Source organism: Phoenix dactylifera, chromosome 7 (assembly GCF_051530095.1).
Source record: "Phoenix dactylifera cultivar Ajwa chromosome 7, Ajwa_hap1_PhDact_Kaust_v1.1, whole genome shotgun sequence".
Taxonomy (NCBI): Eukaryota; Viridiplantae; Streptophyta; class Magnoliopsida; order Arecales; family Arecaceae; genus Phoenix; species Phoenix dactylifera.
The window spans coordinates 33,547,822-33,561,929 of record NC_143196.1 but is presented as its reverse complement, the minus strand read 5'-3'; the positions used below and the strand labels follow the sequence as shown (position 1 = coordinate 33,561,929).

The window sequence follows — 14,108 nt, the reverse complement described above, 5'->3', positions numbered from 1 at the left end:
GCTCAGACATGCTTACAGGTTAGAAAGTGAAAATGGTTCAGGATCTAACCCTGCAGTGGCTCAAGCACAAAATGTAGCCCTCGAAAATTGAATCAGTTGCTGAAAAAATGGTATTCCTGAAAAGTGGCAGGGAACATGAAAGGATGTTCAAAGCTCAATCTTCGTTAAATTAATAGTAAATTGAGATTCACAGCTGATTGACAGCTAGTCCCTTATGATGTTATTAACAGATCAGTCTTGTGGTCATGGATGTTGCCCCGAACATCAGACCATGGTAAATGTTATTATCAAGCTTGCTATGACTGTCAAAAGTCACATTGTAACTATGTTGAGGCAATGACTTGGGAGCAGGGAGCTTCTATTTTGGTTTCTTCACCAACAAAGCCACAATCACTTTAGACACTTATGCAACTAATTCCAGTAAAGATATATTATAGATGAACAAGTTTGATTCTTTATCATTTGTAAGCCTGTGTTTCATGTATTTATCATGCTAAATCCAAACAAGATATTGTTATTAGTTATCATGTAGGCTGATATTGTTATTAGTTATCATGTAGGCTTTCTGTGGTGCAACATTTTTGCATTCAAAATGTTTCACCTCTATGTTTGATCTATTTATTCCTCTACAGGGTGATGTTGGCTGTGGGAAAACTGTGGTTGCATTCCTGGCTTGTATGGAGGTTATTGGTTCGGGTTTCCAGGTTGGCTAGGTTAAAAATTGATAGTCGTGATTATCTTTAAATTTTTTGTTCTTTAATTGGATTATGTTGCTAAAATTTCATTGTATTGTAAGTTCATTGGTATCAGCAGAATTGGTGTTTGAAATATGGATGACATTGACATTATGCTAATTGCTCAAACTTGTTCCTAGGCTGCTTTTATGGTTCCAACTGAGCTCCTTGCAGTTCAACATTATGAGCATTTAGTTTCTTTGTTGGAGAACATTGGAGGGGACCAAAGTAAACCTTCCGTTGCTTTACTAACTGGTTCCACCTCAGCAAAGCAGTCACGGATAATTCTTAAGGCATGCTTTTTTTAAAAAAAAAACAGAACTTTTGTTCTTTGCTTTCTAAATACTTTCTGATGTTGCTTCTATAATTTGTTATTGCGGCAGGGTCTTCAGACAGGCGATATAGCAATGGTCATCGGAACTCACAGCCTGATAGCTGAAAAGGTTGAATTCTCGGCTTTACGTATTGCTGTTGTAGATGAGCAGCATCGCTTTGGTGTGATTCAAAGAGGAAGGTTTAACAGTAAGGTAGTTTACTGTTCCTTGGTAGTTCTTCTTGTTCCTTTCTTTAATCTATCTTTTTGCTTCCGCTAGTTGTTTGCCAGTTCTTTTATGTGAGTTAATGTAGCACAAGTTTGTTTCATTAGCAAGTTAAGAACATTTTTCTTTGGAAATTTTCTGAAAGTAGTCTGATTTATGGGGTAATTTGTCAGAGTGCATGTTATTAGGCTTAATTATGAGTTCTGGATGGAAAATCAACCCTAAACTGCATTACTGCAACAGCACCCCTTAGGTTAATCATGTCATTCGGTCAGTTAGGGGAACATGTGCTCATAGTATAACTATTAGATGCGCTGCAGTTTTCTCTCTTACAGCCTGTCTCTTTGCGTTCCATATTAATTCTTGCTTGATTCTTCTTGATTTATGTTGCCCTTTGCTGCAGTTCTGTTATCCTACAACTGAAAGCTGGTGTAGACAGAGAGTGTCAGTAGTTTATTGTTACTTATTGGAGTTCAAATCAACATTTACAATGAGTATAGAGTATTTAGATTTGTATGCTGAACAAGGACAATTAAAGCAGCACCATTGTTTCTCATTGTTTGAACTTTGAAGGTTTTGCACTTTTACTCATTTAAGTTCTCTTTTAACCGTGTTTAGTTTCAAAAACTATGTAAGGAAAATATATTAAACTTGTGGCAATCTTTCCTTCAGATTTCTGTTGGCATCCTCTTCAATCTTGCATAAAGAATTGCACGTACATGAGTCTTTGGCTATGTATATTTGGTTTCATATGTGAATGAGATATTAATTCACTCCTAAATTTGCTTCTCATTTTCAATCTAGAGTTTCTCTCTTTTTAATTACTTCTCTAACTTTTACTTAAAATTCTTATAAAGATTTCAATTATATTGACTTTTCCTGACTTGATTGAAACCTTGCAGTTATATTCAATATCACCAAGCTTAAGAATGAATTGCACAAATTCGGATGAGTCTTCTGAAGATAAATCCCTAATGGCCCCTCATGTTCTTGCTATGTCAGCCACTCCTATTCCAAGGACATTGGCTTTGGCTTTATATGGAGATATGTCTCTAACTCAAGTATGTGAATCCACTCTCTTTAATTTTATATTGCTTTTTCTGCTGTCCGATGCTTTCTGTTTAATAACATTTCTTGGTGACCATGTTATAATGGCCATGTAAGTTGACTGATCTTGGTCCCTCAAATGGCTGCAATAAGAGAATTACCACATTATTGTTCATTTTGCAAGTAAGGTCTTCATTGCATTCCTTTGGATTGTATGTTTCTTAGGTTCCTCTTTCACATTGGTCAAAGGCTAACTGCCATAATAGGTTTAATTAACCTCCACATAGAAGACAGACTTCTGATCTGAATGATATGAATTTAGTTGCCTGTGCCTGTCTGAAAGAGTGATAAACTTTTAAGTGCGTGATTGAATTTAATAATTTTGAATTATTAGTGAAGGAACTGCTGTCAGGGTCATCACTTGGATAACCACGAGGATCAAAATGATGATGCCAAGTCAATAATTTTTCTTGAATCAACCTCTTGATCCTCTTAACAACTGCTCAGCAAATGATGATTATATATCAAGTCTTCTTGCAATTACTTATCTCTTTTATTAGCCATCACAAAACTAGTGCATCCATTATTTCTTCTTGACTCCATGAAGAAGCGACTGTCGGCCCTCCCCAAGAGCTAATATCAAGCTCTAACACTAAACAATTAGAATGAAAAGAGGATAACAAGAACAGGTTGCCAAAAGAAATGGAGGTCGAGGCACAGAAAAAGATGGGAAGGACTTGGGCAAGATGGAGGTGTTATGAGAGCCAGGCACAGTCAAGTGGGTCTCAGAAATAGTTTAATTGTAGAATCAATTCCAATGTTGTATGAACATAGATTGGCTATTAATATCGAGTTCAATATAATGTACTATATTTACTCTATTAATTCTTACATATAATGATCAATAATCTTCCCTAGCTACAATCAACTCTAAATATTTTGTCAACAAAATGACGGCAACTTCTCATGTCAAAACTTGTCATAGCATATGGGAAAAAGGCTTCATTTAAGATATTTAAAGTCATCTTGTCTACAGAAAAAAAATTTGTGACCTTGAGACTGCATTATTATGCTTGTCGTGTATGCGCACCCCAAAACATGCGACACTTATTTCACGGGTTCTTGGATATGTAAACATTTATTATAATTCGTATTATTCACAGGACGTTTGTTGGGCTATTTTGGTTTAGACTTGACAACCACTCTTCTTGAATCTTCTTATGTAGATAACAGACTTGCCCCCTGGAAGAACACCTGTAGAAACTTTTGTTCTTGAAGGAAATGAGATTGGCTTTGAGAAGGTCTTCCAGGTAATGTTAATTATACCTGTCTTTATTTTTCTAACGTTAATTATACCTGTCTTTATTTTTCTTTCTGTTTTAGGCAGATAACCATTCTTGATTATGTTTTTGTAACTTGATATCAACATTGGGAACCTTTATTTCATTTCTGTATTGTTTGGTAGTTTTGTTTTTAATTTTAATTCATCAATGAATAGTGTGCTATATTAGACGACAAGGGTAGTAAAAGATTGGCATCATCTATTGGAGAATAACCAATATTGGTGCATGCTTAGACAGTTATGTAATGAAATATGTATTTTCTATGTTAAAGTCCACCAGTTTGGATTGTTTTATTTTTCTACTTATGATTATGAGCATGCGATATGTTGGACTAGTAAAGTGAGATAAGAGGCAATTGTCCTTTGAACTATTAATGCAAGGCATGTATCCTCATTCTGTAGCAACTGAGAATGGATCCTATCAAACATCAATTATGTGTCTTGCTTATATCCTATAGATGGAGGTTTTCTTGTGCAATATAACTATATATGATCAGCACATTAGATGATATGAATGCTTCTGTTTTTTTATTTTGAGATTCAGACTGCTATTTTATTGGGAACAGTTACTCTCATTTTACTCGAAGCTGACTAGTTTTATGATGTATCACTTTCTCAGAGTAGTTTTATGCTTGATACAAACAATAAATCCCACCCTTGGAATTCCTTGGAAGTGATTTTTGAACAATTGTCGCTTTTGGGCTGCCCATAGTATGCAACTACACTTGCATGCACTTGACTTGCCAATACATGTAGAGATGCTTTTTGCAGGCTGGACATACAAATCTGAGTAACCTTGTCTGCTATCATTCTTACTTAAGAGGCAAGTTGGAGGAACTTATCCTTTTTCAACCAATTCTATCCGATTGTACCACGATCTGGAGGACTCAGAAATAGATGGGGAAAGAGCATACTGAATTGAATCCCGAATATGAGTATATCCAAGTATAGATCCATGAGAATGCAAAATTTGTTTTAATGCATTTAATCAATTCAACCATGCATCATTTAATTAAAGGATGCTGATCTCTATGTATAATGCAAGCTCCTTTTTCATTTTGGGGGGGTGGTGGTCTCCAATCCCAATTTTTCCAACTCCATCCTATCCATGAAGCACTTCTCCAATCCCAATTTATCCAATTCCATCCTATCCATGAATCACTTCTTAATGGAGCTGGGAGTGGATTTGCACCTCCCTCTGCTCTTGTGCTTACACTTCTTTTTTCGTAAATATATCCCATTGTGCAAATGCTAAAAGAAAGAAAGAAGCACATTTTATTAAGCCAGGACTATATTTGTCAAATTGACTCCAAATAAATCTGTCATTAATATCATGGTCATCCATCGAATGCTCGCTTGGATAAAATACATGCATTGCACATGTTAAATACTAGTATTTGTTAGTTTAAAATGTAATATAGATATGAAAGAAATTCTTGCATCTGTGCTCTCTTCTTTTGTTCTTCTGGCTGAAATTTGTTTTTGGACCACCTAATGCTCTGCCCTTTCAGTCAAGTGATGTGATGTTATGCACAAACACTTTGGCACAGCAGATTTAGTGTCACTTAATCTCTTCATTGACTGAGGTTCTTCCCTAAAATAATTTTCATCTTTAAATATTAACAAGGACTTTTTTGGCAAGCAACCTAATTTGACTTGCTGAGGACTTACTATTTATGCGCTTGAAGAAACTTTACCCATTTAATAAAATATTGAAGCAAAATGTGGCTCTAGATTAACATTAACACATGTGAGAATTCTTTGCTTGATTAAACTGTTAAACATCATACTCGCGACCCTGTCTAACTGGATATCTTTTTCTTCCTGGTCTAGATCTTCTTCTATCATGTTATTTATAAACTTACACTTTTCCAAAACCTACAAGGTGATGTCACCAGATTGGATCTTAGGATGCACTAGCAAATCAATAACTAGGATCTGAATGCATTAGTGAATTTAATTTTACTTTCAAAAAAGGAAAAAGCTCACAAAAATTAACACTAGCTATGCTTGTTTTCTTCTTTGAAGCACTGTTTTCCTGCTTTCCTGTTGCAGATGATTTTTTTTCTTGGCATAGATAACAAGAAGATTTTTTGACTTAGTTTTTATATTTTATGTACGTTATGGGAGGAGTTGAAGTTTATTTAGTCTCATGCTGTTATTTTCTTAAATAAAATTGTTACAATACTTTCATATAAATATTCATCTTCGGCTAATCCATCTGGAAGGATCTTGCATATGCATGCAGATGATGAGAGATGAGTTAATAACAGGAGGGAAGGTGTATCTTGTGTATCCAGTTATAGAGGAATCAGAGCAGCTGCCCCAACTCCGTGCTGTTACTGCTGATCTTGCATCCATATCAGAGAAATTTAAAGGTTACCAGTGTGGCCTGTTACATGGACGCCTGAAGAGTGAAGAGAAAGATGGAGCGTTGAGAAAATTTAGATCTGGAGAAACACGTATTCTACTTGCAACACAAGTTATTGAGATAGGTGTTGATGTTCCTGATGCATCATTGATGGTTGTTATGAATGCTGAGAGATTTGGAGTTGCTCAGCTGCATCAGCTCAGAGGTCGTGTTGGACGAGGAGCAAGAAAGTCCAAGTGCATCTTTTTGTCTTCCACTTCTGGAACACTGGACCGGTTAAAGGTACTCGAAAAGTCATCTGATGGATTTTACCTGGCAAATGCAGACCTCCTCCTTCGTGGACCTGGAAACTTGCTTGGGAAAAAACAGTCAGGACATCTTCCTGAGTTTCCAATAGCTAGATTGGAAGTTGATGGAAATATCCTACAGGAGGCACATCTTGCTGCTTTGGTAATTATCATCACCTTTGATTTTTTTTTCTGTTTATTGTGGTTAACAAGAATAAATTGACCGCCCAAATCTGCCCCTACTGTTATGTTTAATACCTGATGAATATTGCAAGTTTCTTTCAAAATAATGGTATTATCTAGTCTATTGCTTAGCTATGAAATATGTACCTTGCATTCTCCAAACTTAATAAAATTTGAACTTTCGAAATGGTAAAAGCGGTTAATTTATGCAGTTTATGTAGCATTTTTCTTTTGGTCCCAAAAGCCTCTCTGGTTGAATTATGAATGGAGGTAATAACTGAACTTTGTTGCCATTTTATAAGCAAATTGTTATGTCTGTCGTAGGTGGACGTCATGGGGCCAGCTATTTTTTAATAGTTAGACTTTTGTGTTATATTCTCTATGTCCATCTTGTAAAGGTTCCTGGCATCCATGGTAATAGATTAAGAATTTATTAGTACTTTGCTGAAAAAAGACTTCATAATTTGGAAAAATATTCAGAAGATAATTGAGGATATGTTAGGGATTAAAAATTGAAGAATTTAAAAATAGATAAAAATAAATTTAAAGCATCTTGTCGAATAGGAAAAACTTAGAAAATTTTCATAGCAATGCATGGAATTTCATGAAAGGTCAAGTATTATTTGTGAAAGTTGTATGGTATTCAAATAAGATGTGTTTATTATTTTGCTAAGATGGTGTAGATTCGAGGAAAAAAATTAATGAAGGAATCAAGTGGACTTGGAGAATTCTTCAAAAAAAAAGTTAGTTTTCTTATTATGATGGCACTGTTATCTTAGTTCATTTTCTTTTTTCTTTTTTTCTCTCTTTTATTTTTTTTAATAGTAGGGCCCATAGGCAATGAGGTGTACAATTGGGAGTAGCCCTCCAAATACCCCTAATCCCCCAAACCCTGGTGAAGGCAGGATTTGATCCAAGGTCACTTGGTTCAACTGCCAAGGACTTCAACGGCTTGGTAAGTTGTTACCTTTGTCTTCGTTGACCTTTAACTTATATATTATATTCACCGGACCTTGAGAAGTATTTGACACCTGAAGTGCATTGTCTATGGCAGTTCCTAATGCTTCGTCTCCTTGAAGGTTATTCTTGTTTGACAAGTCCTTGAGGCCATAAAGTTTTGCCATCAATTGAAATACTTGAGCTTGTAGTATCTATTGCATCACTTGAGATTGCTTTATTGCCCCCCAAGCATTCCAGGGCATCCCCACATTATCAGTAAACTTTCTTGAAGATATTTACACATCTTCATTTGTTTTCTTGATCCGGATGACCCTGGAGCAGCCTTTTACTGTATGCTTTTATTTCAACTATGGAACTGCAATTTGAGGCTGCCGACAACACGCATTGTCAGTTTCAACCACTCAAAATTCTAGTTAACAGTACATGTGTAGGTGGTGGCCATTTAATTGTGTTTGGTGTCACTTCTCAATTTCGATGCAAAATCCTTTCTTTTAGTGTTGTATTTTCCACTCAAGAGAGAGAGAACATTAAGAACCTGATGATTTTAGAAGATGCATTTGTTTTTTAGAGTTTCAGCTGAAAATAAGTTTGGCAGCTTCTCATGAAGCAAATTTCTCCGTATCGACCCTGTATGAACACAGATAGGTTACCTTATCTCATTTTCAGTTTTTGTTGTTGTTTTAATTGTTTTTGTAATTTATAGTATATATGCCTGTCAATATTGGTGCTTATGATTTCAGTTTATGTCAACATGAAAATGAATTCACAAGAATGCCTGCCATTGTATATCGGCTCACGGAACAGATTCATGCCAAATAAAATCCATTTTTGAAAATTCATTTGCAAGTTAGATCATGTGTTTTAGTTTGTACACCACCATATACATATAACTTGGTGTACCATTTTTCTGGGATGCAGAAAGTTTTGGGCACAAGCAATGACCTGGAGAGTTTTCCAAAGCTCAAAGCTGAGCTTAGCATGCGACAGCCTCTAAGCATATTGGGAGATTGAACTACAAATTGGGTGGAGGTGACACTTAAGCATGCAGTTGTTAGATATGCATGAACGAAATAGCAGAGTCTAATAATAGAAATTTTGTGGCCCAGTCTTGTGATATATCGGGATGTAGAAACCATACCATTGTGACTTGTTTTGTTGCTGGGTCCAGTTCAAAGTTGTGTGGTTCTTCTGGAGCACAGAATTTTAGGGTCCAATGTATAATGAGTAAGAAAACATAATTGAAATTGCCCATTTTGTAAGTGTTTTATCCAAAGGCATTTTTTTGATTTGGATATCATTGTTTTTTAACTGAGTTTTGTATTAATTAGTGTATGCGTCTGTCTTTTGGTTGGTAAAGGCGGGTGGTTTACAGTTTTATTCCTTCAAGGATTTTTGTAAATATATGCTTTTCTAAAGATGCTTAACTTATGTCTCTCTCCAAAAAAAATTGAGATATGTTTGTGGCTATGTGCCATCAGCATGAACATGTCCTTCAAGACTCTAAAGATTATTTACCATTTGGGGCTCACTTGAATGGACAAGTCAAGCTACTTCTGACCTGGGCGAGTCAAGGTCCGATAAAAAAGGTAAAATCACCATGCAATACAAAGGATATAAATGCAAAACTCGAACTTTAGAGAGGCACAAGTGTATCTTATTAAGGATAAATGATCAAATAGTTAACCTTAAAGAGGGTGTTATTTACCACAAAAAAAAAAAGGAGTTCTGTGTTTATACGCTTGTAAGCATGTGCAAATTTTTTTAGGCGTTATTTCCATTTTAATGACAAGTAGCGGACTGTCTGGCCACCATTGCAAGCTCAGAGCAAGCCAAGAGGATCAACTTTCCTCTTAGCTTATCTCATTATATCAGAGCGGATATGATCTCACTTCTCTGTTACCAAAAAAAAAAAAAAAAAATTCATTTGCTTCCAAAAGAAATCAAAAAATAATTTAGGAACCTACAAGATCAATTCGTTCTTTTTTCTCAGAGAGATAGTCAGAATTTTATTTGGATTCGAATCCTACTAAAAGATTCACTAAAAATCAGAAATGATTGATATATTCAAAATAATTATATATTTACAAGATACTGTCTTAATTCATTCTATTCCATCATACCCGGGATATGATATGATTGCTATTTGGAGACGTCGATGTAAATGAAATCTTGCTCTTCAAAGCTCTCAGCCCCTTGTTCTCCTCGCACATTCCTATATGTGCCTGCGCTTGCACCGTCAGCCCCCATTAGTAATACGGAGAACCCAATGCAACCAAACATTAGATCCATTCTTCCAATGTATTGCAACAAGTATACCAGAGAAATGACAAATATGCTTCATATGACAAAGATCCACTATGGATATGAGTCTATGATTTAGATTTTTCATTTAAGGTCACAAGATACATCAGTTGTCAGGAAAATTAGAAGGAAAGCACTGAGAATAACCAGATTACAGAAAGCACAAGCCTATGGATTTGCACCTTGTATGCACAATGATTTAAGAGTTCCAAGATAACCAACCCCTTGATACTGTACAGGAATCACTAATTTTTTGTTAAAAAAAAAAAGAGAATCTATCAAACAACAACAAGAAGAAAAAAAAACAGTCTGGCCTCCGGCCATGAAGGATAACATAACTAGACTAGTTCTAACATCCATAGAAGACAATGGAATAGGTCTCTAAACTTTTGGTCTTGGCACCTGGTCGAGGGCAGATTACATGCAAGGTGGTGGTAAGAGGCATGCAGTGTTGGTGTTGGTTGTGAGGGTGGCAGGCTTCACTTTGGGCTCGGGCTCATGGGCTGCTCAGGTTCGAGCTCGGGCTTGGATTTAAACGGGCCTCATTTTGAGCTTAGGCTCTGGCTTGTTTGACTAACAAGCCGAATTTTTACCGAGCCGAGCCTAAACCAAGCCCGAGCAGCTCGGCTCATTAACCGGCCTAGGCTTCAGCAGGAAGGAGTACAAGGTGATAGCACGGGCAGATGGATTTGGGGAGAGAACACAACAGATGAGCCTTTGGTTCTCCTTCATCAGCGCCCGTTTCGGTACGTGAAATTCCTACCTCTCTTCTCTGAGTTGGTCCTGCAGAGCAAAGTTCAGAAGAAAGGAAAAGAGAATTTAGAGTGTGACAATATGAACATCCAGAGATATTAGCAACTGTTTGATCAAACAAATAATCCCAACTCCCTACAGCAAAAAATGAACATGAAAAATTGCTCTTGCTAATTTTTGCACCTCGAATGAAAACCCTAACCATAGTGGGGACTTTCAAATAATGTTTTTCTTAAGTTGTTACGAAATGTAACGGCGAAAGTTTTAGGCTGACAAGTGCAATGATACTAGCTGAAATTCAAGGTTGTGCGGGGAAAAAAAAAAACCCGAATCTCATATTGTTAGGATCATAACTGTGAGTCACGGCTCATTTTCTCTTAATCTAACATAGATAACCAAACATTACTCGCAATGAATTAGTTATGATGCAATAGGATTGTTGTTGGTCTTTGGTTTCGAAAAGTATGGATGATATGTCTAATTAGTAAAACTTGTTAGGCAAATAACTTCTCATTATAAATATAAACCGAAGCATCTGACAGAAACTAGAGGATAACATACCTTGATAACTTTTTGATCCTAACTTGCCCATCAAAATTTGGAAGGAAAAGGTGAAAGATAAAAGAAGAAGTATGCAAGGAGGAAACGATTTCAAGGTGGAGATCAACCCATGCGTTTCACTTACTGAAAGATTTAGCAAGGAAACCATGATACACCATGGGAGGTTTTTTTTTTTTTTGATTTGCACTACCTGGGGTGCAAAGGGACGTAGGCGAATTACGAATCCTTTCCCCGTTTTTTATGCTTATATAGTGTGAATCGGAATTGATGGAGAGGCAATGGATCTCATCGTATTATTCGTTTCCTAACTTGCCATCGTATCCATTGGTAAGTTATGATGCACGTACATGAACCCAATTTACTATGGAACTTGTTTCCTACAATAGCATATAGAGCACAGCAGCATGTACATGAACATACAACGCCAAGGATTTTGTTTCCTACACTGCTATCAACACATCAAATTTTATTAAAGCATATGCAAGAATGAAATAAATACCCCAAGTTTTATTCCTGAAAAGCATTAAGTCCATTAAAAAGCACATGACGAGTACGTGAACCTACTTCACCTGGAATGTTGTTTGCTAAAATGTCATTGAAAACTTTACGATTAGTGAAGTGGGTTGATGAACAGAAGTTACCCAACCAAGGTATGTCGTACCATCCCGAACTGGATGGTACAGAGCATACCATACCATACCAGTACTTAATATAAGTAAAAAAAAAATTCATACCGTATTGCACCGACACTGTGCTTCTGTGGCATCCGTACAGAGTCCGGCACCGATATGGTGAACTTTGACTCCAAGAGTCTCCTAGATAAACTAGAATCACCGGGGACTATGTTTTCTGAAAACTGCATCAAATGCACCAACAATTATTCAATGTTTGCATGATAGCATGCAACTGACAACATTTTGTATGAAAAGTCTGCATTTTTCAAGATTGTTTCAAAATACTATTGGGTCTTTATTTTCACAAGCAAATGCCATTGCAATCCCTCCCCATTGAGGGAAGGGTTGAAGCCTTGAAGGCAAGCCATGGGGGTATTGGAGGTTGTCAGTCCCTCCTTCCATGATAGATGGGCGCTGGTTTAAGCCATCTTCAAATCATATAAAGATGACTTCACTTTCAGAGCTACAACGCTGGAAACCTTGTCATCATTTTCATGCATCTCCACTATTTTGGACTTAAATCATGTCTAAAAAGAACTTAAGGAAGCGACTTGCTGACTATTTTGTGGAGTGATTGATTAAAACCCTATTTGATTTTGATGAGCTCAAAGCATTTGAGTATATCTCTTGCTTACTAATGAATTCAATTAAATATTTCAGTAAAAATTTTGTCTAAGTGTCTCTAGACTTGGTTCATAATATTTTGGATAAGTTAAGAAGTCAGCCTGAACCAAAGTCTGAGACTCGAGTCGACTCCAGAGTATCACGAGTCGACTCCAAGCGTATCAAGTTCACTGGCACGGGCTCGAGTCGACTCCGGATAAGTACGAGTCGACTCCGACTTAGAACAGACAGACGAACAGAAAGCATCAACTCAAAACCTGTCAGCGAGTCGACTCCTGAAGTGCGCGAGTCGACTCCGATGTTCACCGAGTCGACTCCAGGGTAGCAAGAGTCGACTCCAAGGAGCCACAGGCAGAAAAGTCAGAGAGCAGTTTTCGGGTCTGAGATTCGAGTCGACTCCCGTGGAACGCGAGTCGACTCAGATGGTTGGCAAGTCGACTTCAAAGAAAGTGAGAGCCGACTCTCAGAGGAACACAAGGAAAAAGTCAGAGAACCTTTTTCGAACTCTAAGATTCGAGTCGACTCCCGCAATACGCGAGTCGACTCCGAGACTCCGCAACCACAAAGAAGACAGAAGACCAATTTACTGTCTCTGAGATTCGAGTCGACTCCCAGACAGCTAGAGTCGACTCCAAGGCAGCTTTACATCAAAAAGACAGAAGACAGTATTTCGGAAACTGAGAGCCGAGTCGACTCCGGGGAAGTTCGAGTCGACTCCAAGACTGGACGAGGCAAAAGACAGAAGATAGGGAGTTCGGGCTCTGAGCGCCGAGTCGACTCCCAGGATTGTCGAGTCGACTCGAGTGGACCAAATTCAAAAATAGATCCACGGACTCCATGGGATGAGCCGACTCCGAGAAAGCCAAGTCAGCTCCAGAAGTTGGCGAGTCGACTCCAGGTCAAGACGAGTCGACTCCCAGCCTAAGAGGCTACTTTAATTCAAATCCGAAACAGTTGCCGAGTCGACTCCAGAAAAGCATGAGTCGACTCCCGCTACAGCCGAGTCGACTCCTGATCGCGCGAGTCGACTCCAACCCACCAACAGACACATTGTCAGGGTGTACAGAGTGTGCAGAACGGGCAGAAAAAGCTCTCTAACGGCTAGTTTCCGTGGGGGTTGGTTTAAATAGCCACAGAGGACTGTAGCAAAGCAGAGAACAACCATTCCACTCCAAGTAATCAAGCTTTCAATCTCTGCAACTTGTTCTTCAACAAAAAAGAGGGAAGAGCAGCATTAACTGCATCCACCTACTTCTTCCCAACATTGAAAGAGCCTCCTCCTGCATTCAAGTCGACTACACATTCAAGAGGAGACCCGAAGTTCAAAAAGCCCTTCCTCTTCTCCAACTTAAAAGCGTTTGAGGGCTCTTAACTTCGTTATTGTTCATATTGCCATTTATCTGCTTTTGAGAAGCTGTATTTTTCTGTTTGTTCTTTTCATCTACACATTGTCTTTGCTTGGTTCAATCGGGGGATTGAATCAAGGGTATAGAGGTTGGTTGGTGAGCCGAGTGTAAAACCAACGTGTAAGGGTTCGATTGTGATCCCGGGAAAACAATCGGGGTTGGTTCTAGTCGGTGAGCCTGGGAAAACCGACCGAGTTCGTTGTGAGCTCGTAAAACAACAAGTTTGGTTGTGAGCTTGGAAAACAACCGGCTGTAATCCAAGGGGTTATAGTGAATTCCCAAGTGAGACTTGGGGAGTGGACGTAGGAGCAAGGGTTAGCTCCGAA

At 37.8% G+C, this 14,108-nt stretch overlaps 1 protein-coding gene across 2 annotated transcripts in view; it reads left to right on the top strand.

Moving 5' to 3' along the window:
• The window catches only part of LOC103701939 (DEAD/DEAH box RNA helicase family protein), a 34,915-nt gene extending 26,158 nt beyond the window's left edge, over nt 1-8,757 (top strand). For both annotated transcript variants that reach the window (XM_039127086.3, XM_039127087.3), the window contains exons 12-18: nt 633-704; nt 875-1,027; nt 1,118-1,261; nt 2,176-2,334; nt 3,547-3,630; nt 5,911-6,483; nt 8,382-8,757. In XM_039127086.3, coding sequence (XP_038983014.2) covers nt 633-704; nt 875-1,027; nt 1,118-1,261; nt 2,176-2,334; nt 3,547-3,630; nt 5,911-6,483; nt 8,382-8,474 — 1,278 coding nt within the window. In that variant the 3' untranslated portion in view covers nt 8,475-8,757. The remainder of the gene's footprint in view (nt 1-632; nt 705-874; nt 1,028-1,117; nt 1,262-2,175; nt 2,335-3,546; nt 3,631-5,910; nt 6,484-8,381) is intronic.
• The last annotated feature ends 5,351 nt before the right edge of the window (nt 8,758-14,108 follow it).